Source organism: Aedes aegypti, chromosome 2, assembly GCF_002204515.2.
Source record: "Aedes aegypti strain LVP_AGWG chromosome 2, AaegL5.0 Primary Assembly, whole genome shotgun sequence".
Taxonomy (NCBI): Eukaryota; Metazoa; Arthropoda; class Insecta; order Diptera; family Culicidae; genus Aedes; species Aedes aegypti.
The window spans coordinates 285154051-285181548 of record NC_035108.1 but is presented as its reverse complement, the minus strand read 5'-3'; the positions used below and the strand labels follow the sequence as shown (position 1 = coordinate 285181548).

At 37.5% G+C, this 27498-nt stretch overlaps 1 protein-coding gene across 1 annotated transcript; it reads left to right on the top strand.

Annotated features, from left to right (window-relative positions):
- Positions 1-3604: 3604 nt before the first annotated feature.
- Positions 3605-23070, top strand: LOC5564850. The gene is made up of 4 exons (XM_021839578.1): positions 3605-3948; positions 21287-21850; positions 21909-21999; positions 22058-23070. Exons 2-4 carry the CDS (start codon positions 21290-21292, stop codon positions 23068-23070), a joined length of 1665 nt encoding a protein of 554 aa, XP_021695270.1. The 5' UTR covers positions 3605-3948; positions 21287-21289.
- Positions 23071-27498: the final 4428 nt, after the last annotated feature.

Below are 27498 nucleotides of genomic sequence, written 5' to 3'. Positions count from 1 at the left end.
GAATTCCGCTCAAATTTTTACACTAACTTCTTGGATCCCAAGAAACTAAGCAAACTTGGAGGATGTAACTTAAAATTTTTGCAGTCTGATCAATATGGGCTATCCTAGTGCACACAGGCTTTGATATTTTGATATTTACGTTTTGTTGCATATCTACTAAATACACTGTGTTCAAGAATGTGTGTGTGAGAATATGCTATGAAAGCAACAAATCAAATAACATCAATTAGTTTTGAGAATATAAAGTATACAACGCTAGTACAAATCACCATTTTAGTGAATCAAATTGTCATAAAAACAACCGTTTGTCTCAACTTTTACGGATAGGGAATCAAAGCCAAACCTAAAATTTTCAAAAGCACAAATCTCGAGAACCGAACACTCGTTGAGCTGAAAAGTTAATCGATTGGTCACCACCACCTAGTGACCAATCGATTAAGTTTTCAGCTTAAACGGATGTTTGGTTTGCTTCAGATTTGTGCTCATGAAAATTTGAAGTTTGGCTTCGATTCACCTTCACCTTAACGCCGGTGTCCGGGATTCGAAGCATCCGGGCAATCCGAATCAACACGGTAGGGGAACCTGGGGTAATATGCACCCCCGGGACAAATCGACGTTTTGGGGTTTATATGAATATTTTGAATTGAGACATTTCCCGAGGATTTTTCTTATCAAATCGTATGTTGGGGTTCCATACTATCAATCCCTGATGAAAAATTGTTCGAAATTACTTCACAAATAGCCCAAAAGAGCATCGTGGGTCGTTTTGCCTCAAGGGTGCATATTACCCCAGATTCCTTTACCCTCGTGGTCACCAAAGTGCGGCCCGCACATGATTACTGTATCTCGTAAACCTGATAAGTTTCGCAATTTGTTTCTTCGGGAAGCTGTTTTATTCCCAAAGTTATGAAGAACATGTAACTAAATTATAACGAGAAATACCCACTACCGTCAAGCTACCATTCACCGTGCATTTAAGAACAATTCGCACTTCAAAAAATTATATAATTTTTTCAAATTATTTAAAGCGAACTAGAATCCCACTCCGAGGCGTACAATTATACCATAATTCAGGGAAAAATCTTAAATTAGCGATGCATAACAAAAAATACTCAAAAAAAAATGTTTGCAAATGTAATGTTAAGGTCGCCTCGTACCGTGCTATGTCACCATTTACCGTGCACACTGGTGCACCATTTACCGTGCGTATAGTTTTCGTCATGATTTAATTTCGTATCTTGGAGAAACGTTGTTGAAGGATCAACTATGTTGCTAGTAGTGTGCGCACTTAGTTTTAAGGGTATTAAAGCCTTATTTTACAATGAAAGCCATAGAAAATTGAAAAAAGGGCTAAATCATAATTTTTTCTTTGAAATCGTTATAGGAGGATTGACTGTATTGTCCAAATCATTCCATATTCGCTCAAAAATTAAATATGGAGTAATTAAATCACGACATAACAATAAATCCATTATTACCCAATAATTTCAAGCCTTTTACACTAATGCACGGTAACAGGAACCATGAATATTAGAAAGGGTCCATTCACCGTGCATTTGTGTTTCGACTGAAACATAATAAAAAATCTAATTTGCATAAAATCTTATAGTTCATACGATGAAATACATGTAACTAGAAGTATCTACGGCGAAAAACTTGTTAAAATTTTGAAAAATTTCATGCTATAACGTTAAAATGAAAAATGTGTTTTTTTTGGCGTTTTTACTGAGAGTTTTAAAAAATTCCAGTATTTAACAGAATTCGCATGATTTTGACTACTAGAACCAGGTTTTTCAGAAGGCTTTGTGACAAAAACTACTTTATTCCATCAGTTTTACCTTATATTGCTGACAAAAAAATAATTTGTGGAAAGTGTATGAATATTCTGTAGGAATTTGTATGTGTGCACGGTGAATGGAGGCCGCACTGTGACTGGTGACTTAACGGTATAATCAATCAAAATGGTTCAAAAAACAGGCCTGCAGATCACTGCTTTACCCACTCTAATACCTACTTATCGTGTTCAGAAAAATAGAAACAAAGCTTAAGTTAGCAGTTAAACTTTGAGAACTACTCTTTCCAGCTCTACTTTCTCGCTCTTTTTATTCTTTTCTGTAAAATTGAGTACATGACGGATCGCTCTGTATGATGACGGTTTTCAGTTGCAGTACCGCCCGCTTTGGCGTGATGTCTCTCAAATGCCTCCGCCTGTCAATATCCACTCAGGATGCATATTACACAAAAGACTTGCGTATTTTAAAGCAACTGACTGACTGGTGTTATCCGTTTATGCGGGACTGCAGAAGCGTGTTGCTGAATGTGGCTGTTTGAACATAAATTTTAATTTGGGGGATTTTAGCAGTGCAATTACATTCCAGAATCCAGATCAAGGGCATTCTTCTACTTGAACTTTTGTAAGAAAGACATTTTTCTAGCTTCATTCACGCAAACTGATAAATTAATTTCAAAGTGAATTTCAGGCTATTAGAATCGTAATAATATAGATAAAGATCAAAGAATGGTGCAAGTTGATTTTCAAAGCTATTGATCATATTAATATGCCGACTTGTTCTTCGCGATCTTTTTTTTTTTTAAATTGGGTGTAAAAAAAGTCGCGAACAAATTTTTTGTACGATTTATAAGTTGCTCGCTCTTATAATTTTAAACTGAAGTACCAAAACTGTAGTATTTATTCGATGTAAAAAGCTAAATTGAAACACCATCATTTTTTTAACTATATGGGGTGAGTGGAAATGTTCTTGTTAGAGATTTAATAAGTGTTCGATTTTCAAGTAGCCATAAGTAAGCAATATCTGAATATCCAAAAAACAATTTGCTCAAAGCGTTAAAAGCTAATAGAAATCATTTTCTTCTCAAATTGACGGCTTTATGGTTATGGTATTGCTGCAGATAGATAGAAAGTTTTCAATCATTCGTCTTTCGATCTTCTGTTCTTTAGACTTTTTCTCATAGATTCCGAAACATCTAATGCACTAAATACTTGGATGTTCTTCTGAAATTTGATCCAAGTCCCATGCCCGTAGCGAACCACCGGTTTTACAGACCCCCTTCATGGAAATGTTTTAGACGAAGAACACTCATCCAGCCACGTGCGTGTGCCCACGTTCAATGAAAACCCCTTTCCTCTTCTTTTTTATCTATTATTCAAATGTTTCAGAGAACGATGACGATGATGCTGATGATGGTAATGATGCTTGCCTCAAACTGTTATACGAGGGTGGACAGCAGCATAAAAATGCTCACATTCGAAGGGACGCCATGGTAGGTGGCAACCTATGGGTGGTTTCTCCGACACCAACGATGATGACGAGTTTTCCTCCATTCCTGGTGTAATTTATGCTACCAATGAGTGCGCGATGTGCTGGTGGAACGCTGTTTTCCACCAAAGCCGATGATGGGGGAATTGTCGAATCGTTCCGACCCAATGTTTAGAGAAGAGCGCGAGAGAAAGGTCGCGCTTTGGAGAGGGAGTAGTACTACACAGTCCAGACAGTTTGCCGTTTCTTCCTCGAAATACTTTTACAAGACGCAAACATTTCATCAAATTCGATTCAATTGGGAGTTTAGTTTGTCGATAGCCGATTGTGAGGTGAATAGTGTTTCCAGTTACAGCGCTCGTTGCTTCTGGTTTGCAATAGGATTAAATTGAATGCTATTCAATTAACACAGCGGGTTTTGTGTGAACGACGGACTTCAAAATAAGTTTTTATTATGTGCCGAGGACCAATATGTATTGTTATTTATGCAATTTAAAATGTGAAAACTAGAGTGATAAATGTATTATAAATCAAAACGATTTGTTGTGTGAATATTTTATGCATATGGATTAAGAGACTCGAGATTTTGCAAGATGACATACTGTGGATTGAATTAAAATTACATCGCTGAACATTTCACAAGGGACAAAGAGATAAAAAAGAAAGCGTGGTAAGTTATCAACACCGATTTAAGCTGGAAATTTTAGTATATCCCATGGTACGGTCGATTATTAGTATTATTTTAATACTGTATCTGATTTATTTATGGCCCGATTTGAATGAAATTTTCACACTTCTTCAGAAATACCTTGAAGATTAACACACATTTGTATTGGATTTTTACAATTACCAGCCACGCATACCTGAAACTACAATATTATCAAACTTGAATGAATCCGAAATTTTCTTACGCAGAGTCTTAGTTTATATTCTAACCTTTTGGAAAATCCTTGGTTCAAAATATTCTATCGGTGAGAAATTGAAAAAAAGTTTCAATATTTTATATGGAAAACTCCTAGGAGTACGAGAATACATTTCATGACTCTTAGGCTTAAAATTACTTAAAAAATAATATCAAACAAAGAAAATCGAACATATCATTTTTTCTCTAGGGCTTGTATAGTTTATATCATTACGGAGCTGGATAAATTTCGAAATTACATCATTTTAACCTAATTATCTACAATAGTTTTGGTAATACAGTCGCTTCTCCACATCTCGATATCGAAGGGACCATCGGGATAGGGAGAGATCAAGACAAAGAACATTAATTAAATGAACACTAGATTGAAAATCACTCCGTTGAAAATAGTAAGAAAACAAACTTCATTGCGAGTTGCCAAATTGTTCTGAATCATTTAAATCTGGTCTAGTAACCTTTGATAATGTTCATATCGACATATGGAGATAAATTGGGAACAAAAAATCAACAGGACTACATCGAGATATGGAGATATCGAGATAAGGAGGATATCGAGATATGCAGAGCGGAATCGTATGCAGAATGAAGGGACCGAAGCAATCATGGACATAGGGAGAGATATCGACATGTAGAACATCGAGATGTGGAGAGTCGACTGTATATGTACAGGTCGGACTCGATTATCCGGACTGTCGATTTTTTTTCACTCCGGATAATCGAATCACACAAAAAAATAGAATCTGCTCTAAAAGAACTTAAATATTATCTTTTTTCGTCGTTTATTCATTTGATGCAGTTGCGTAGCCAGCAATTATTTCTAGGAACTTTAGGGGTCTTGAGAAGAAAAAAAATATGTTGACCGGCGTACATAAAAAACAACTTTTTTCATACTACCCCCCCCCCCCCCCTACCATTCATATTGTATATTCTGCCCATAATCGCATAACAGTCCCATGTCGACTTCTGACCGATTTGCGTTTTTTGCATAAACCAACTCAACATCGTCAGAAGATCGATAAAAACTGCTAAAAAAATAGCCTTTGTTCCTAACTTGTACAAAAACAAACCCCACTTGTGTTGTCCCATCTTGAAAATATTTACATAACAGTCACATCAAAGTGCGTATAGTGGCCAGGCTCAGAATGGGAACCACTTCCAGTACTACATACGGTCTCTCGGTACTACTAGTTATTCACTGATGTGTAACGAAGTAAAGGGAAATCAATTATACAGTGAAACCTCCATGAGGCGATGTTCTATGTCTTAATATTGACTCATGGAACCATACATAAACTAAATTTCGTGGTAACTATGATGATTCGCGCAAACAGCTTTCAAAGCATTTCTGTTCCATGACTCGATGTTTCCATGAATCTATGGTCCCTTCAGATATCGACTCATGGAAGTTTAACTGTATTTAATACACACTTGCTTACGGCATGGTAAATGTTATGTATTCACGTTGTTTCGAAAATATTTTTAAATTAGTGGATATCACACATAATTATGTATTTTCAATCACGATGCATTACAGATTTTCATTTTAGATAAGGCTTATACAAATATTAATCTTCTTTTATGTCCGTAGTCAACCATTTGGGTGGTACGAGGGGAATATTAATAAATGAGGAAAAATATATAAAGTTCATTCTACATTTTTCATTTAATTTTTGTAATGATGCTTTGCTGGTGCTCAGGAATATCGAACTAAAACTTATTTTTGCATTTTTCGATAACCGTTTAAAATTGACTTCAGGAGTAGTTGCTTATAAAAAATTATACGCGAAAGCAAGATTTCCATACAAAAACCATCAGCAATTATCGTCTTCTTCATCTGCTTATTGGGAAAATACAGAAAGACTTTGACTCGGCACATCCCACGAGCGACTGTATTTTAGATCTGCGGCCAAGGCTTACAGAAGTTCTGGATCTCCCATATAACAGATTAGCTAGATTCGTCATGAATCAGGTTGTTCTGGAACACTTCGAATCCTTTCCATCGGATTCCAATTCCGCATTATCCAAAAGATGATCATCTGGGTCTCTCATGACTGGGACTCATGACTGTAAGCGCATTCCACATCATGACGTGTGTTTTGAGAAAGCATTCAATCCTATGTTTTTTTTATCTGGTGATTCATCCATGAACATACAGTATACTATCCGCAACCGCAACTCTCTATTCCGTATCTCGATATCGAGTTATAAAACGTGTAGTAAATGTGGGTTTTCATCGAGATGGTCCCTTTAACCAAAATTACCCTGATTTTGTGTTCTTTAACACGATATTTCCCTAACTCGATAGTCGCCTTAACATCGAGTTACGGAGAGTTGACTGTACGATAATAACTAAATTTTTACGGCCAAAGAATATAAATAGCAAATGAGACAACCAGTGCATTAATTACAATGAGTTTTCTTAGTAGCTGCACGTAAAAAAATCCGTTCTGATATTCGTGAACAAAATATCATAGGAAACAGAACGCACACCTTATGCAGATTCGTGCTTTAGATCCTGTCATCGAGATTCAACACATTTGATTTTCATGAACTGTTTTCACTAGTTCGGGAACAAATTGCTTGTCTGTATTCTGGCATCCTTGTTTCGTAACGCTCCCAACACCATGATTTTAAAATCACGATACCGTAAATCCAAAAATTAATAGGTATTTGTGATTTGGTCCTGGCAGCGCGAACAGGGTTGCCACATATACAGATTTATCTGTATTTTACAGATTTTCTCGCATATTTTGTTACCAAGAATCTGTATATACAGATTACAGATTTTTTATTAAAATATAGATATACAGATTCTGTATACAGAAATTGGCCAAAATTATACAGATGTATACAGATTTTTGAGTAAAATGATTTTTTGTATTTTTGAAAACGTTATAATTTAACCATTGATGTGACAATTCCGCAATGTTGTTACAAATGATTGGTATTTTCATGAATTTCTTGCATATTTTTAACTTCTAGCTCCATTTTGAAGCATACAGATTTTAAATACAGATATTTTGTTCTAGGATACAGAAATGCAGATAATTGAAAGAATAAATACAGATTTAAATGTGGCAACCCTGAGCGCGAACTCTGTTCACGCGCGCTGTCAAACATAATAACGCATGCGCAAAACCTAGTAGTCAACAAAACAAACCCGAGTGCAAAACTGCAGTTCATTTTTTGGCAGAAACTTTCTTTTTTTCAGCTTAATGCTTAGATTCGGCTGGAATATTATTTAAATATGACTTATCAAGACGTTGTTCCTGCTAAAAAAGAAGCCTGCTGCTAAAATGGAACCATTTCGTAGCTGATACGTTTCATTTCGAGTGCGTAGCTGCCTGTGCAATGGGACAAACGACGTACATTTTTTGATGCTACCCCTTCAAATTATGCAGTTTTCTGGGCTGTTCAAAGTTATACAACCTGTTCATTTACAAATATTGTACCATAATGGTAAATTTTGTGTTAATTTGAAGAAAATGTCCTAAAATAATCTTCCATAAAATGGGCAGTGGAAGGGAAATCAAAATTGGTCATTAAAATCACGGATCGCAGAACGCCGAACGCGATCCAGAACAATGTTCTGGTTCTTGTGAACGGAGTTCTTGTTTGTCAGAACAAATATCACGTTTCTATAATTCTATTCTTTTCTATGGGACCCAGATAGCCGTAGCGGTAAACGCGCAGCTATTCAGCATGACCAAGCTGAGGGTCGTGGGTTCGAATCCCACCGGTCGAGGATCTTTTCGGGTTGGAAATTTTCTCGACTTCCCAGGGCATAGAGTATCTTCGTACCTGCCACACGATATACACATGCAAAAATGGTCATCGGCATAGTAAGCTCTCAGTTAATAACTGTGGAAGTGCTCATAAGAACACTAAGCTGAGAAGCAGGCTCTGTCCCAGTGGGGACGTAAACGCCAGAAAGAAGAAGAAGATGATTTCTTTAAGCGGTCTGTGATAAGATCAACAGGCGTTACGGATGATTTGTGGAACTTTGTTCCCGAATCTGTGATTTATGTTCATGGTGTATTTTTGTAAACCGAAAATAAGCTTGTTCCTGGATTCGTGACTGATAGTGCCTATTTTTGGGAACGGTTTTATTTGCGTGTGGCTACAAAAGCGGCTTGCGATACACAACGCCTGTTCTCCAAAGTTTCAATCCCAATCAGCGGTCTTCGTAAGGAGACAGGTTACTGGGATCATGCCAAAGAGGATTTCTAAGGGCGTGGCGCAGGAATTTTCTCTGAACAGATTCAATTCGGGTAATCCAGCTGGCGTAGAATGGACACCACACTATCGCAGCAAATTCCAGAATCGAACGAACTAGAGCGCAGTAAAGGGATCTCAAACACAGCGGGTTCCTGAAACCTTCTGTTACTTTCAGAACAAAACCAAGCTCTCGAAACGATGTCATTGAAGTGGTAGTTGAACGTGAATTTCTCATCTAGCCAAACGCCCAAATCATGGACATGGTGTATTCGTTCAAGCGCTGCACCAGATAGCGTGTATTGGAAACGAATTGGATTCCGCTTTCGGTTAAACGATATTACTTGGCATTTTCGGGAAGAAACCATGCTGATCACTGGATATGTAATGTTTGCAGCTATTGAATAAGGAGTCGTTGATGATAATTTCAAATACACTTGAGCAGACACATAGTGAAGTAATACCACGGTAGTTAATCACGCAACGTTTGTCACCTTTTTTATTAATTGGAAATAGGAATGACATTTTCCAACTTCGTGGGATGAAAATTGCACTGCAAAACTTAACATGCAAAAATGAATGCTTTCCTTTCGCGTTACAATCAATAAACAGAAAGTCAAACTCTTCAGTATTTTTAGGTCGTTAGCAAATAAATAATTTCTAATTCTCAAAATTATCCTGAACTTTTATAATTTTAATACAATACAACATTTAATATGCATTTGAGGATTTTTTTAGAAATGTTTGAATGGTATACTTAAGATATAAAAAATGATTCAACTCTTTATTTTTTTTTTCTAAAAATGAAAAAACATCTTTATTTAATAATTAACGAAAGGATTGGACATCCCAAATAATGGAAAATTTTCAAATACTTTAATGATGACTGTTTTTTGAAGATATTTATTAAATTTGGACCGTTGTGGTTTCAAATTGAAACTTTGGAAGAATCAGCTAGAAAAATGGCCAGCTTTTCTTGTATGTCTTTCGAAGGAATATCCGTTCACTATCAAAACAGATGTATAAGAATGACAGGTAATAAATATTATATATTTTAATTTTTACAAGAAAAAAATTAAATGACAAGATTTTTAAAACAATTATCAAAAATTATGAGCAAAAAATAGTCTCGACTATGTTCTTTAACGGTGCCACTCAAATAGAAAGTGCTTATGGAGTCAGCCTTCAGTTACCTCTATTATAGTGGCTTTTCACCCAACAAACAACAAACATACCAAATAAATAACGATCAAACAATTTGTAAGGATTTCAAGAATCACAGGTTGATTTTCAAGTTCAATATGATTCAACTTACGGCGCCCCTGTAAAAGTGCTAGGCGCCGCGGCGCACAGTTTGAGAAGAACTGGGTAGCTATTTGATTGATAGCATCGTGTTTAAGATGCGCAAGTACCACCCTAGCCTAGCCTGGATACTAAACACTTAAAAAAAATTTCGGATTACGGTGAAATCTCAACAGCTGAAGGTTCGGTGAAAAATCACCAGGCAATCTGTAAAATCGTTGAACAAAATCATAAAGAAAAAACAAGAAAATAGTTCGACCCTGAATCGAACTACTGACCTACCGATCAGGAAGAAGGCTTGTTACCACTAAGCCAGCTTTCACTTCTTGTTAGTGGTGTGCAAAAATTGAAACAAAAGGAAACTGAAAGTTGATTTCACAGATTTTGTCGGTAAAATAGTAGATTTCACAGGAAAATCTGGGCAGTGTAGTTTTAATCAAGTACACGTCAATGTCAGTTACATCTTGTCAGCAAATTCCATTATCAACAAAGTAATTAGAGACCTCAGAAGCTTTAGTGCAAAACTTGTCTCTGCATAATTTTTCACTGGTGGGTCGCAAGGAATACGCTTGTTGGCTAAAGAATACCGGTGAAAATACCGAACACTTCGAGTTCCAAAATCGTTACAATTACTATGTTACAATTTTATCATGCCACCATAAATGATTTCAAAATTTATTTGGCACCGTCATGCGCTACATAAACCTAAACGAAAAATAATTAAAATGTTAATTTTTTTTTCTTCGAATTTTTCCTACTTGATTAATGGTATTTTTGGCAATTCAAAGCATATAAGTTTGTTTTTTTGTCTAGAGCATATTCATTTTTAGATAAATCATTTTTAATTTATTAGTTTTGGTTTTTTTTAGTGAAATGGGAAGCAAATTTTCTCAGCAATTTATAAAAAATATGATGAGTAAAACATTTTCCAGACAAAAATTACCATGTAGAAAATTTTTGGAAAAATAGTGGGAATTTTCAAAATAATATTTGTTGTTCATACTCAAACTTTCGTCCATAGACACCAAAATGATATCTTTTACTGTCTTTTTTAAATTTGAGATGTCGTAAGTTTTAGACACGGCACGGACCTATGTAGAATGTAGATCCATCTCGCCGACCTTTCACTGTTTATTTGATAGGACTTAAACGCCGATGAGGATGGGCTTATCATTGAAAAATAATATAATAAATATGCGTATCTCAGATCCCCATTTCAATCGAAAGATTCCTCATGTTGGTTGTTACGTGCATTCGTTTTTAACAATAGTTTGCTAAATCAAGACCACTTAAACTTTAAATAACATCCAATAGAAAAAAAACAGACATTCTCTACATAAGTAGTTTCTATCGTTTTTGCTCCACACTGCTCATTAGATTCTAGATTTAATAGTGAGGGTCCTCCCAAAGTTCTCATTTGGATGACTACACAAGCCATTCAAAGCATGGCAGAGGTTCAATGACGCAACCCAACACACTTAAATTATTTCACCGACGTCAGCAAAACGTTTCGCCGAGAACCCAACACATTTCAGTAATTTTCAATACCAAATCTCGGTACTTATTTTACCGAAATCTCGGCAAACGTTAGCGAGATTGGGCAAATAATTACTCAGATATCAGCTGTTGGGTTATCGGAGAATCAGTTTACCGAGATCGATTTCCGAATTTAACCCCTCTACCGGCAGCTTCATTTTTTACCGCAAAATAAATATTCAAAAATTATAACTTTCCAGTTTTTCAATTTTTTTGCACCATTTTTTCACAACATCTCAAAAAACTCTTCTAGTTTAAAAACTCTTCTAGTTCGTGTTGATATTAATCATTAGTGATCTAGTTTTAAAAACATTCCGATGTTCCTTGTGGGACCGACATTTTCCATATAAAATGTCTTTGGCGGCCATTTTGTTTTTGGTCAATTTATCAAAAAAATAAAATGTGCACTATACAATGCCAGGTAATAAGGAGCTACTCTAAAAAAAAAAGTTTCAGGAGCTAAGATTTTAGTAAATAACAACATTTTCAATATTACCTAACGTTGTTCACATTGGCTAAAGATTTCGGAGAAAAAAAAATCTTGGCCGTCGGTGATGCTTGTCCCATCGGATATTACAAAAATAAACGAGATTTTGTTGCTAATCACTCTCATTTTATTTTTTGAATAATAAACATTATTTTATTTTCTGGAATTATTTTATTTTTTGGATAATGAACATTATCTTAAAAATGGTTGGAAAACAAATTTTAAAGATCGCATTGACAATTTTAAGTTTTTGGCACATATTTGCAATGAAATCAAAACAAGTTTTTGACCTCCAAATCCAATTTTATGTATTTTTAACTCTGTTACATGAGACAGTTAGGTCTAGAGTTAGGCTTTCATCGATACTTAAATTTTGCAATGCTGCACAGTGGCACATGGCCGGACAAAACCACAAACAATCACGTTCTCAAAATCACTTGGTAATATTTTCTATAGATTTATACACCATTCAGTGACGATTTCTCAAAATTTGAGATAGAACTGTTTTGTTTTCGATTTTTGACAGCATCTTAAGTGCGGGAAAGTCAGCAAAATTGGACTTCATCAAAAAACTTTAAACAGCTGTATCTCAACGAAATTATAACTGATTTAAGCTGGCTTTATTTGAAGGCGTAGTCTTAAGCCTTAGATTTGGCTATAATAACATAACCATCAGGCATATAATAATAATCATCAGGCATATTGGCGAACCACCAGGGAAAAACCTTGAAGAAATTAGTTTTTACATACAACTTGTTTTGTAAACTTTTGATTCATTAACGATGGGATTCAATCACAAGGCTTTAAAAATTACATAACTCTTAGTGTTTTCAACATTGAAAGTGCTAAAATTTTGGTTCTCTGCTTTTATTCTCTTATACATCAATCAAGATATTTATATCTTGGATTTATCCAAATATTACAATCTAAGAAAAAAAAATCACATTTCATCATTATATGTATCAAATTTTTAAATCAATACACTTCTGATAAAAATTTACAAATACTGGATAAATAATAATTTATCAACCATTCTTAAGATGAAACCAGCATATTTTTGGACAAATTTCAATAGAAAATCGATTTTTTAATTTGATAGGTATTTCCAACAGGATCATATCAGGTATCCAAAATAGTTAATAGATCACCATTATCAAGTGATTTGAAGTTTGAAGTTTTGTCAGACCTTTGTATGACTTAAGGAGAATTCTCATAGTTGAAAGCCCTGTACATTAGCCTGGGACACGATTATATGAAAAATTTAGATTCTCGCTCCAGTCCATTTTTTGGATTGCATTTAGGTCCCATAACAACTGTACAAAATTTCAGCTGGATCGGTGAAACTAAATCTACGCGCCAGCCGTTCAAAGTTTGTATGGGATTTACTATGGAAAAACTTACTTTTGCAAAGAAAAATCACCAGACATTGCCCATTGACCTCTATAAAAATTCTGAACACAGATATCGATAGGTATTTTTATAATGAACAACATTGTCGAATTGAAACCTTCAGCCTCGTTCTCAGCATCTGGCCTCCAACTCTTGGGCACCTCGTCCAAGCCACCTCCCGTCCAGACTCTACCTCCTCACCGCAGACAGACGTTCAAGTTAGACTCAGCCACTTGTGTAAAAACATGGCCGCCACAAATCGCCAAGTGGCAATAAGCTAACAGATGGCGTTAGTGGCGTATGCGTCCCGCCACCATCCTGATCACATTTCGTTGACAGCATGACACACAACCGCTCCCACAGTCCACGTGCTCAACGCTAAAAACTATGCACCTTTTTTTCGCGCTGGGTGGGTGATGTTCCCTTTTGGTTCTAATTTCTCATGTAAAAGTTAATTACCCAAGTAACCAGTAAGCACGATAATGCGGCACGGTAACAGCATTATATGCGCATATAAGGTAATCATTTGATGCTTGTCAGTTTTATATACGCATATAATGCTATTATAATGCCAGAAAAGGCGAAATAGCGTGCCATTATAATGCGAAGATATAACCGTGCTTCTCGGCATCCCTAGTGCTGATATAAGACCACGTGAGAAACGTCAGTTGTTTTCGCCAGGTTTTTCGGGCGAATATTTTGTGCTTTCGCGTACGCAGCCAGAGAGCTTTCGCGTATGCGGCCAAGCAGCTGGTACACGAGGTAAATAAATAAATGAATGAAAACGGAAACCTCGAATAGTATGCAAAATGTAATAAAATGATTGAGATAGTATCAGGTATCAGAAGGCCGGCTCCAAAGGCACGTTCCCCACCAGTTGGGAGATTTGTGCCATCGCCATATTTGAGCCTATTTCATCATCTACCCGATGGGAGAGGAAAGGGAAGGGAACGATGGGAGGAAATAGGAGTGGGTCCCTTGAAGAGGGAAGATCGCATAAGCGAAATGAGAGCATGTAGCTCCATACCACAATGGGTTCGAACAGCGCCCTAAAAAGGGCACTGCAAAACGCGTGAGCGTAAAGAGAGCCTATAGCTCATTACCACAGCGGGTTAAGAATAACAGGATGTCCTGAAGATTCAGGCTTCTGTATTCAGTTTCACTTAATAAGTGTTTACCAAGTAATTGGAATCGCATTTGCGCAAAAACTGGACAGTTACATATCAGGTGATACGAAGTTCCATAATCGGAGTCACAACTATCACACACAAATGAGTCAGCACGCTGAATATTTGCCATGTGATAGTTGAGTCGGCAGTGGCCTGTCAACGCTCTGACCAAGAGACTGCAATTCTGCTTTGACAGATTTGTTAAATACTTCGCCACCTTTGGAGATGGCTCAGTAATATACAATTTTGTTTGACGACACGACTCCAAACTATTCCAATATTGCTTGTGCTGAGTTGCCGCCCAAGAGTTTATCTGAAGCTTCACCCAGCACTTCGAAATTGGAATAGCCGGCTCAGGGCCAATGAAGTCATGCGATGCTCCATCGCGAGCTAGCTCATCAGCCAATTCATTTCCAGCGATGGAAGAATGGCCAGGTACCCATACAAGGTTTACAGAGTTGACTGAATTCAGTTCCTCAATTTGAGTTCGACATGCGATAACAAGCTTCGACCTTGAGTTGGCCGAAGCGAGAGCTTTTATAGCAGCCTGACTATCTGAACAGAAGTATATGACTTTACCCATTACGCGCTGTTGAAGTGCTGATTGCACTCCACACATAAGAGCAAATATTTCCGCCTGAAAAACGGTGCAGTTTCTACCAAGTGAGTAAAACTGATTCAGCCTTAGCTCACGAGAATATACTCCTGCACCAGCTCTACCTTCAAGAAGGGAGCCATCAGTGTAACATACTATATTGTTTGATATACTTCTTTCCAAATAGCCAGACGTCCACTCTTCCCGTGAAGGGAATTGTGTGGTAAATGTCCTGTAAGGAAAGTTACAAGCAATTGTGAGATCACTTGGAGCAAGGACAATTTTGTCCCAATTCACCAAAAGTGGAAACAACGAAGTGTGTGTAGATCTACGATTCACTGGATTTTTCTCCAGTAGATCCAGTACCCATAAACGGTAAGAGCAAGAAAGTGCTTCTTGTTTAAGATATATGTGTAGTGGCGCAACGTCGAAAAGGGCCTCGAGCGCTGCTGTGGGAGTTGTAGAGAACGCACCAGACATCGCCATCAAGCACATCCTTTGGAGATGGCCCAATTTTGATTGGATTGTTCTCACTTCGCCCTTTTGCCACCACACAAGACATCCATATGCCAATATTGGTCGAACAACTGTTGTGTAAATCCATTTGATATATTTGGGTTTGAGGCCCCAAGTTTTACCAAAGGTTCGCCGGCATTGACCGAAGGCCATGCAAGCTTTTTTGACTCTGAAATCAATGTGAGGTGTCCATGAAAGTTTGGAATCTAGAATGACTCCGACATACTTTACTTGATCAGTCACATTAATCTCAGTGCCAAAAAGACGTAAAGGTCGAATTCCATCGCGGTTTCGTCTTTCCGTAAAAAGAACAATAGATGTTTTATTCGGGTTAACCGAAAGGCCATATTGGCGACACCAACTCTCGACTACCTGAAGAGCACTTTGCATCAGGTCGAATAGGGTGCTTATGCACATACCAACTATCAGAGCTAGATAGTCGTCGGCAAATCCATAAGTTGGAAAACCGCAATTATTGAGTTGCCTCAATAGCGTATCTGCTACGAGATTCCACAAAAGTGGTGACAAGACTCCCCCTTGGGGGCATCCGCAAACACTCAATTTTCGAATCGCTGATTGACGCAATGTCGAGAAGAGATGTCGGTTTTTGAGCATTTGATGAATCCAATTGGTAATCATTGTAGGTAGCCCATGGTTTCGTGCGGCTTCCAATATGGCATCGAAAGACACGTTATCAAAGGCACCCTCAATATCCAAGAAAACACCCAAGCACGATTGCTTCTGAGCGAATGCTTTCTCGATATCGTATACAACTTTGTGTAAAAGAGTCACAGTGGACTTTCCAGATTGGTAAGCATGTTGATTCACATGAAGAGGCATGTTTGCCAAATAAACATCACGGATGTGATGATCGATAATCCGTTCCAGACATTTCAGAAGAAAAGAGGTCAGACTGATTGGTCTAAAACTCTTCGCTTCCTCATACGACGCACGTCCTCCTTTTGGGATAAACTTTACAGTAATATCACGCCAGGATTTGGGAATGTACCCGGTAGCAAAACTGCTTACAAGTAGCTTTTTCAAAACATGTTTGATAAACTCAAATCCCTTTTGGAGCAGAACAGGATAAATCCCATCCGCTCCTGGAGATTTGAAAGGAGCAAAACTATTAAGTGCCCATTGAATCGATTCAGTAGTTACGATACTGCGAGCCGAGGCCAGAGACTCGTAACTACATGAAAAGACATTTGATTCATCCGTAGATGCTATGTCCACACATCCGGGGAAGTGTGTATTGAATAAACATTCTAAAACTTCTTCATCGGAAGAAGTAAAGTCACCATTAGGTAAGCGAATTTCGTTCACTTGGAAATCCTTAGATTTTGCAAGAATTTTGTTCAACCGACTGACTTCACTCAAACTGGAAACATTTGTACAAAGGTTTTTCCAGCCGGATCGTTCAGCAGAACGAAGAGCCTTCTTGTAAGCCTTGCGAGCTGACTTGAACGACTCTGATCCAGCTGAACGGCGTCTGTTCCAACTCCTTCTACATTGTTTCCTGAGTCTAGTCAGATCGGAATTCCACCATGGGGTCCCTCTTGTAGTCTTTACAGACCGCAGAGGACATGCTTCTTCAAAAGCTTCCATAATGTAGGATGTTGTAGTATCAACGGCATCATCCAGATCACTTGGATTTTCAATGGACGGAGAATATCCATGAAATTTGGTCGCAACCAATTCAATGTAGAGTTCCCAGTTTGTTGACCGGGGATTCCTAAAACGCAAAGTCTGCGCAGTTACATTTGAATGTTCAAAGAAGATGTAGCGATGATCAGATAATGATTCCTCATCTGATACATGCCAATTCGTCAACTCGTGACTGATTCTATTCGAGCAGAGCGTTATGTCTAACACTTCTTCTCTATTAGAAACCATGAAGGTTGGGCGATTGCCTATGTTAAGTAATCCAAGGTCTGTACTACTTAAGTATTCCATCAGACTGGAGCCTCTCAAATTGATATCCGAGCTGCCCCAGATGATGTGATGAGCATTGGCATCACTGCCCACAATCAGCGGAAGGCCTTTTGTTACGCAGTGTACGACAACTCGTTTGAAGTCATCCGTTGGGGATGGTTCATCATGTGGTAAATATACCGAACAATAGACGTATTTCCTGTTGAGGTCACCAACAGAAACATCGATTGTGACAGCACATACATCTCTGGTAGTTAACTCAGAAATGAGTGTAGCAACGATTGCTTTATTAACGAGCACGCATGCGCGGGGCATGGAGCGCGAGTTTGCCATTTCAAGCTTGCTAAAAGTAGCAAAAACTGGGTCCACAAGGTTACCTAGATAGAAGTTCCCTCTACGAAAGTAGGGTTCTTGAACTAGCGCCACTTGGGCTGCACCATTTTGCATGAGTCTGCAAAGATTGATCGTTGCTGTTCTTTTATGCTGAAGATTGATCTGAGCTAACCTAACCGTAGCCACTACCCAAACTAGGCAGGATTAAGCTTTTTGCAATCTCAGCACGAAAAAGACCAGCAACGAAAAAACCAGATCGGTATCTATTTAAAGTCGCCAAAGGCGAAAGAGCACAGAATACACTGTGTAAAACGCATAATGCGAATCCATATAGGTGATAATTTAAATTAAATGTCAACATATTCATAATCCCACCCTTATTAAGCCTCAAGATAGAGACTGAAGAAGGGCAGCCGATTATCTCGGAGAAACACAAGGTCACCTGCACCATTGCTCCGGGTAGCACAGGAAGGACTCAATACTGTGGAGGGCGCCCTGGTACCCCACAGGCTCCGTTTGCGGTTAGGTTTTATTTAGACCCCCCTAACCATTCATTCTTAGGCACGGTACGCATCACACCATAAATTAGGGGTCACCTGTGAGGTGGACTTTTACCACCGGAACAGGCAATCCGTAGTGTTAATTCTTAGCCAGTTGAAACAACCGCTACCGACACTACGCGGCTATCTAGGCTGCTCGGGAAAAGGAGGTTAATATTGATGATTAACTCCTGACGTGCCCAAGCAGCCACTGTGCTTTCGCGTACGCAGCCAGAGAGCTTTCGCGTATGCGGCCAAGCAGCTGGTACACGAGGTAAATAAATAAATGAATGAAAACGGAAACCTCGAATAGTATGCAAAATGTAATAAAATGATTGAGATAGTACAGGGTGTCCGCAAATTATCCGTACAAACTTCGAAGACATGGCTCTATACAATCAAGCATAATAAATTCAATATTCTTGTATGGTTTTGAACATTGGCTTATAATATTCTTAAGGAGTAAATTTGACACATTTCCGATTTTAAATATTTGCAAAACCAAGCCATATATATTGAGGTGTCTTAAAAGGAGCTAATTTTCGAGCTTTATTACGGAAGAAAAATGTCCATAGAACTCACTGGATTTAGATCGAATAATTGTCTATTTCCAGTCTAACTTGAAGCCTATAAACTGTAGGTAACCGCAAATAATAATATGGCATTTGGATTCATTTCTTTTACATTTTAGGGGAAACACATCTCCAGTATGACTTGCGGCCCTTAGAAAAACCGTCTCAGAAGAATTTGAATTTGCCTATCTCAGTAACAAGCAATCATTTCGAAATTATTTGAAGTTGTATTTTGTGTTAACATATAGATGTATTATGAAAGGTACATGGACATTGATTTTTCATTGTTATCAATGTGAGAACATCATTCCAATATTTAGCTGTTCGGATAATTTGCGGACACCCTGTACTTCTCCGTATCAGACTTATTCATTTTGGTGGTTTTCATCCTTTTGAGGACTTGAAATTGCCACATATTGATCCTTGTTTTATGATGATGAAATTCCTCATTTTGCGTCTCGAACCTGCGACACCTGTATTGTTGAGTTGTTGAAATTCTGCTCCTTTGCTCCTTCGCCCACATAAGATGAATAGTATTGGAAAGAAAAGTGACCAATTTAAACCACCACTTTTCCCCGTCATAAAACCTGCAATTGTAGTAGTGAGAAGACTTATGTTTGACTCCCTCTCACCCAGGCGTTGCAGAATTCGCTCTCATTTGAGAATGAAGCACGATCAAAGCAAGCAAAGAAAAATATCCCATCTGTTGCGGTCCACGATCGTCATTGTATCGCAAGGTGTAACAAGTCTGATAAATGGAAGCAGCGAGCGAGAGCCACAACGAGAGAGCGATGATAAAACACATTTTTCTCGTTTGTTTACCGTTGGGGATAGGTGTTTTTCTTTAGTGGCACGATAAACAATCCACGAACTTCCAATAACAACAGTGTCCCCCAGGCTTGGAGCATGTTTAGAGGGGTTTTATCATGCACTACTATCCCCCCAATCTGATCAAACTTGTAGCAGTATACGATAAACAGTCTCTCATAATGTGCAGCATGTTATGATAGTTACAGAGAGCGATACGTGAGAGATTCTCTCAATTTTCTCAGGATTCAATCCCTGCTCTCACCACTATATGTAAACACAAAGCACGTGGTATATCTGTCAAAACACTGGATGGCATTTAAACAGGCCCTGTATGCGAATATAGAGCCAATATAGTGCTTATTTAATGCCCGTATGCATCAGGCTTAGATGCATTAATGATGCTGTAATAGGGTTTCTATGCAGCGGAAGTGCTGTTATAAGGTGTGTAAGCATTTGTGGTGCTATTATAATGCATGTACGCATTTATGATGCTGATTAAGGGCTTATTATTAGTGCTTATGGTTACTTGGGTAAATCCATTGTAATTTTTACCACAAGTTGGCATTTAATTTACTCACAGATTCATGCTAGTACAACACCCTTGAATGATCGTAACTCATGTAAAATAAATTGGCGTGAAAATATCACAATTGTGTGAATCATTTTTAAAGTGATTGTTTTGATATTTTTGTTCAGTGGGTGGTGGACTGGGTGGTAAGCGAGAAGATTAAGCCACGTGCTTTTACGAACTGTCACTGTACTGCAGCAATTTGCTCCCTAGGTGACACCACGGTAGAATTTACACAGGAATTTTGAATAAATTTGTTCGTGCTTAAACGTCTGTCTGCGTCCTCACCGAGATTCTGCCTCCTCGTCTAGGTCATGTCTCCTCGTCCAGGTGCTTCCTTGTGGTCCCTCATTGAAGCTGCCTCAGCATCCCCCAGGCGTTCCTGGGCCCATAACCTGTTGAAATTAACTACACAAAACAAGGCTATTCCGCTCCATACCGCAGGCTACTGACTGATATTGCTACCACGTCATCACCTCTCTTTTATTCAATGTCTGGGTAAAGATATCTACAATTCATTCGCTTAAAATACTACCTCTACAATTCTTACCCATAGACATCTCCACTACAGGGTGTGTGATGTACCAGCTCTCCAACAGAAAAAAGGTCGTTCTTTATTTTAATGATATTCTGTTTCATGGTACAGGTATTTTGGTATTCACTACCAACCGCTCATCGCTAGATGGGCACATTTAAGAAAAAAAAGTGTTTCTAACAGAAACTTTTTCTTGTCCCAAATTATTTTTTAGCGTGTCATTTTCAAATAAAAGTCACAATCATCTCAGAGTTCAATGGAGCTCAATAAGTGAGTCAATTTTGTCTAAAATCAGTTTACTTTAAAATATCGAGAATTCCATGTCAGGAGGGCCCACGACGCGTTTTTCGCCGCATTATATTCGGAGTTGGCATCACTCTGTTAGAACCAAATATGAGACCTTATCGAAAATATTATTCCGTTATTTTTTGTCTAGTACCGTTGGAAAAAAAAGGACTTCGATGTACTCTGGATCCTGTGTGTATGTTTTTCAATTCGTTTTATTGTAGCATATAGGGTCAAACTCAACTGAATGTTTCAAACCAAATTCAATATGCAAATTTTGATTATTCCGTTACTTCGCAGCACATGATGACACCCGAATGGGATATAAATGACGCACACATACCCTTTGTTCAGGATATTTCCTACGATAAATTCAACGATTGGGCAGATGGTCATTGCCGTCATATCTATCTTCCAACGGATGAACAAGCTCGGAAACACATATCTGGCTGGGCTATGCGAAACACCAACAATCACAATGTAAGCATCTTGAAGAAAAGCTGCTTAGGCGTTCTTATATGCTCGGCACGGTGCTGCCTGCCGAATGGAAGCCAAATACATCTACGACCGGCAATATGTGATAAAGCCCGCAGAAAACAACAGGGACGAGCTTGTCCTAATCGAAGTTGCAAAAATGGTCGCCTAGAAGTACTACCTTGTCGAGGACACTGTGGGTACCCCGTTACACACTACTGGCGGCATACGGATAAAGCAATCTTTTTCCAAGCCAAAGGTACTCACGACCATCCAAAGCCAGAATCAAAAACATCTGGTGAAACGAGAAAACTTGTAGGTGTTTCATCTAAAACCAAAGCCAAAAAACTCTCTGTGCTGTTACTGAGAGATGCAGCGCTAGGAAATAAAGTGAGTTTTTGATTTTTGCGATTTGTTTTATTGTTTCTTTAATTCCAACTTATTTCAGCTCATGTCATTGAAGAATACATCAAAGACTACCAATAATGTGTCAGGAGAGATTCTTCAGCCCCCACCACTGATACCGGACGCGAATATAGGTGAGAAATGCAACTTTCGAATTTACGCCTTGGTTCATAATAAAATATTATGTTTTAGAGAAACAAAAATGTCAAGTTTGTTGTAAATTGCAGTGTTCATGCAAAAACACAAATGTTGGATGTACATTTTCTATTAAAACCAGTGACATGCTGAACCCAAGCAGTGGACTTCTCGAAAATGCGTATGGATGTTCACAATCGAACACGTGGTCATACTACGCGAATGCGACCGGAAATCAAATGTGTGACACTATCAGTTGTACCAATGGTCAAAACATTGTAAACCATTCCGCAAACAGTATTGAAAGTTTTCAACCAGACGAAATCTTCCAACTGGATCAACCGCTCAGATCAAATCCTCAGCAAGGCTCCAGCATAAATCCACCTCCAACAACTCTTCTAGATCTAGGAAGCGGTGCAATTTATAAGAAATGCAACCAAATTACACCAGACTACTTTATGGGAGGAAATGGCAATATATTCAACGATAATTTAATGGGTCATAGTGGAACATGTTCTAGTATTCCTCCATACGAAAACAAAACATCGATCCAATCCCATATCTACTCAACCAAATCGTCAGGCTCAGCGATTAATCCAGTTCACACTACATCTCAGTATTCTCTAGACATTTCAAAATCCATCAAAAAAGAAGTTGGTTCGAAATCATACGAATGCAGTTTTGCTCAAAGGACACGATATGACTGTGATAATAATCAAATGAACTACAAGAAAACTAGTAAGATAATCGGTTCAGCAAATATCATCAATAACAACAACAGCCCGAACGAACCGTTCGAAAGAACTGCTAATTTGTACGGAACAACATGTGATGAAGTCAACTACTGCTTCCAAAACGAAACGAGTACTTATCAGCATACCAACTACGTATCAGCTAATGCTTTCCATTCAGATGTATCTAACGCTAACTTAACCTACGGCTACACAGAGGATTGTTATCGCTATTCAGGAAATACGTACGCAAAATCCAGCCATCATGGTGGTGGAACTGGACTACACGCTCAGCAAACAAACTCCGAACTTCCGATAGCTTCGTATGAATTTTACTAATTTTGTTTAAACTTCAATTAATTGGACGATCGCATTTTGTAAAGTATACATATATCACATTCCCAATCAAAAGCCGACCATAACCAAATGGTCTCTTATACAGGGTGTTTGGTAGCGGACTTTAAGAATGTTGAGGGTAGATAGATCACCACGAGTTATGAAAAAGTGCCCAAAGAACATAGGGTCGCAAGTCACTGCTAGGTGAGTTATTCACAAGTGAAAGTTTTTCAATTTTCTCATCTTTGACGCTTTAGGGGTACCCCCTGAATTTTTACATATGTGAATAATTTTACACTTTAGATGCAAACAAAATATCTGATGCCTGTCGGAAGAGTAAAATATCCACTAAAATTTCAGAATAATTGTTTAAAACATTCACACTTAAATTATTTTACGGATTCCTGTGAAATCTCAACAGCTGAACAGTTCGGTAATAATAGTTTACGGAACAAGTTGCAGAATGATGATTTTTACAGCACGAGTCGTAAATAAGTGCTGTGAAAATCGAGTTCTGCAACGAGTTACGTACAACATTTTTTTTGCAATTTCGTAGAAGACTACTTTAGGGTACCAGAAATTATATAGGAATGCATTCACCATCATTTTACAATTTCTGAAAAAATGTTATGTAATCATTCATTACGCAACTCAAAACAGTTGCATAATGAGAAAGCGTTGCGTAATGAATCATTACAGCACTGATTTTAGTTGCGTGATGACTATTCCCGCACTGCATACTTCAGTGCAGGAAAGTAGGCCGTTTCATGACAGATTGGCGTGATGAAAAACAGCCTATTACGATGAGAAATTGCAAAAAATAAATTAACGGAGTACGGTAAATTTTTACAGTAATCGGTAAAAATTTACCGGAACCCGTAAAATTTCGACGAAATTACGGTGTTTTCTGTTGAGATTACGGTGAAATTCACCGATTTCCGGTAAAATGAGCTTAGTGTGTTGTTTTAAAACCGAAAAATTGAGCATGATTTTATTGGCTTTAAAAATTATAACATTCACACCTCACTAAATAAGGTTTCAGAGGCAAATGACTGCAAGTTGACCGATAATGTAGCTCTTTATTGGATCTTCAATCTTTATTGTTATATACACTCAAAATAATCCAAACGTCATTGTTACGTGAAAACGTGATTATTTTCCATCCCACTTTGCGCGTAGCTCTTACGTGAATCATAGGTAGTCCAGAATGAACGCATGAACTTTTGAACTTCGTCCATTCCACCGACGCTTTACATAAGAGCTAAGTGGATTTTCCGGTAGCCTTTACGAAGCGTTTCATTAGGACCTAGATGGTTTGGCATTAAATTTAACTGTAATAAAGACCAATCTTATTTCTAATAGGCTTTAGAAGAAAACTAATTCCCAATTGGGTCCTAAAATTTTTAATGAAATCTTGTTTTTATTCAATGACACGAAAGAGCATCTCACTGCAACTACTTTAGCAATTTTTCCCGCTCAAATAACGGCTGTATCATGTTTAAACTTTAGCTGTGATGTTAAAGTCACCAAAATAGCTTTGGTGAGCGAATTTGACGGATAGCGCCGACAATTTTTGTCGCATAGGATTCATCGAATGTACACGGAGAAATATTTTTACCTAATTTTTGAGTTTACTTTACCCAAAATTAAGTATATCGATTATAGTTTCAACCCAAAATCTCTCGGTTTTCTCTTTCTCCCACACGAATGTTGTCAAAAATAGAGAGAGCTGCATCTACCCAATGGGGGTACTTTGGCCCAATAAGCCAAATTTGGGTAAATGCAACTTTTCTTATGTTTGGGTCGAAAGAACTCAATTTTGCGTTAAATCAACCCAAAATTGAGTATATTTTTCTAATGGAATTAAAGCCAAACTACCTAGTGGGGACCTTGGAAATTTAGCCAAAATTGAGTTATTGGGCTCAACTATGGAATTGCGTTGAAACAACCCAAAATTGAGTTGAATTCCGTTTCCGTGTAGCGCGGTTGTTGCACCATGGCCAGATTCATTTCCCGAGCGCGTGCACGGAAAGAAATAACAATTGTGATTTAAAAAAACAGTAGCGGAAAATCAACTGATGATCATTGTCGTTCTACTATTATCAAACATTTTAATAAAAATAAAATGCTTTTAGAAGTGCGCAGCAATGCTAAATCGGTCTGATGTATTCTGCGCAGTTCATATGTATTTTCCACACGTTCTCCTATAATTGTTTTTAATCCACTTCGATACCGTCAATCCGCCCCCAAACTGGATGGCGTACACTCAGCTTAAGGTGATTATAAAACGAAGCCAAACAAGGGCACAAGACTGGAGAATCTGACAACAGTTTGCGTTGAAAACCAATCAATCTGCTTGCTTGCTGGTGGTGACTAATGGGATAAATTTTCAACGGTGAGAGCTGTTTGTTGAGAACAAACTTTTGTGCTTTTAAAAATTTGAGGTGTGGCTTTGTTCTATAATCACCTTAACGCAATTTATAATTAAGTATTGAGTTGTAAATATTAGTATATATTAGTTGTGTTGCTAGAGGACATCTTGAAAATTCACTGAGATTCTTTCAGAAACCCTTCTGAAATTATTATATGTAGTTATTTCTTTGATCGCTCTGATTTTTCCAATAACCTCCTTGGGACTTCCTATTGGACTATCCCAGAAACCCATCTTGGGTTATTATGGAAATCCTTTCAGGATTCTGCTGTAAAATTCTGGAATTCTGCCGTAAAATTCGGGAATTCTGCCGAAAATGATTTAATGATTGCTTTCCAGTGTAATGGAATCTATTTTAAAAATCTGGGTTCGGGGATTCTCACAAAATTTCTCGGGATTTCTTCTGGAAATCCAATCGAAATTATTATTTAAATTCTGATATTTTCCTCGTAATTCTTCAGTATTTCTTCCGTGAAACTCTATGAAAGTTCTTCAAAATCCCTTTGAGATTCTTTCCGAAAAATGTCTTAGATTATACCTATTATTCTAGAATACTCTAGGAAAGACGCCTGAGACTATAATCAAAAAAATCTATTATTTCACTTCACTTTCTTCCGTGTAAATTCTTGGGATTCTTTCGGAAATTCCTCTGGAATTCTTTTGTAAATCCCAATGGAATTCTCACAGAAATCCATGTGGAATACTTCCGAAAATCCTGCTAAGAATCTTCCAGATGATTTTTGGATTTTTTTAAATCTTTATTTATGGAAATCATCCGAAAATTCCTCTGTAATTGTTTGTAAATCCTCCTTATATTCTTACAGAAATCCTTCTTATATTCTTACAGATAGCAATAAGATTTTATTGTTTCTGCCTGAGATAATTTTGTATATCCAGAATTATTCCGAAAATTCCTTCGTGATTCTTTAGAATTTTTTTCTAAGAATTTTTGAGAAAAAAAACTCTGTGATTCTTATGGAAATTCATAAGGAAGTGTTTTTGATTTTTTTTCGTGATTTATCATTGCTTTTCCTTGAAAATTTTCTTAAATCCTTGGCAGAATTTTCTGAAAATCCCTCTTGAGTTCAAATGGAAATCCTCCAAGAAAACTACCGGGCAGTCACTGGGACTTTAAAAAAAATACCTATGAGATTGTTTGATTACTGATTTCTTTTTCTGAGCATCTTTTGAAAGTGACTTTTAAATGGTTCTGGAAATTCCATTTGAAATTATTCCGTAAATCTTTCTGGAGCTCTTCTGGACATCGTAATTATTCTGGAAAATATTCATGAAATCTGGATGTCTGTGACTTTTCATTGAATCTTCAGGGGTTCTTGCGAAATAACTTCTGGGATTCTTTTGGATATCACTGTAAAAAAACATTCAAAATCCATTCGAAATTCTCCTGAGATTGTTTCAGGAATTTACGAGAATCCTTAAAATAATTCCTTTAGAAATTTCCCTGATAATATTTTAGTGATTTCTCTGTGGTTCTTCTGTAAATCGACCTGGGATTCTTCCGGAAATCCTCCTTTAATTCCAAAGCAATTTCCAGAAGAATTTTCAGAAGGATATTTTTAAGAATCCTGTATATTTTTCCCTAAGAATCTCAATGTATTTAAACAAAATACCAGGACAATTTACGGTTGAATCCCACAAGAACTTCCAGTGGAATTCTTGAATGCTTATCATTCAAGCAGAATTCCAGTCGTATTTCCGGATGAATTTGGGCAGGTTTTACGGAAGAATCCCAGCAGAATTTCTTGAAAAATTCCACTAAAATTTCTGGAAGAATCTTTGAAAGATGTTTTGAAGTCCTCCAGCAGGATAACAGAAAGAAATCTGGGGGTATTGTAGAAGAATTTCTGAAAGAATCCTAGAGAGATAGTCGAAATAATAACAGTTTTCTTGAAAAATTCAGGAAACTCCCAGAGTCTAGAGGTAATTCGGGAAGAATTTCTGCAAGAATCCTTAACAGAAGGATTTGAAGGATCCTCAGA

Excerpts from the sequence above, each read along its gene's own strand:
- LOC5564850 (XM_021839578.1), top strand. The coding sequence starts at position 21,290 with ATGATGACACCCGAATGGGATATAAATGACGCACACATACCCTTTGTT. Across the intron at positions 21,851-21,908 it reads ATGCAGCGCTAGGAAATAAA|CTCATGTCATTGAAGAATAC; the intron begins GTGAGTTTTTGA and ends AACTTATTTCAG. Across the intron at positions 22,000-22,057 it reads GATACCGGACGCGAATATAG|AGAAACAAAAATGTCAAGTT; the intron begins GTGAGAAATGCA and ends ATTATGTTTTAG.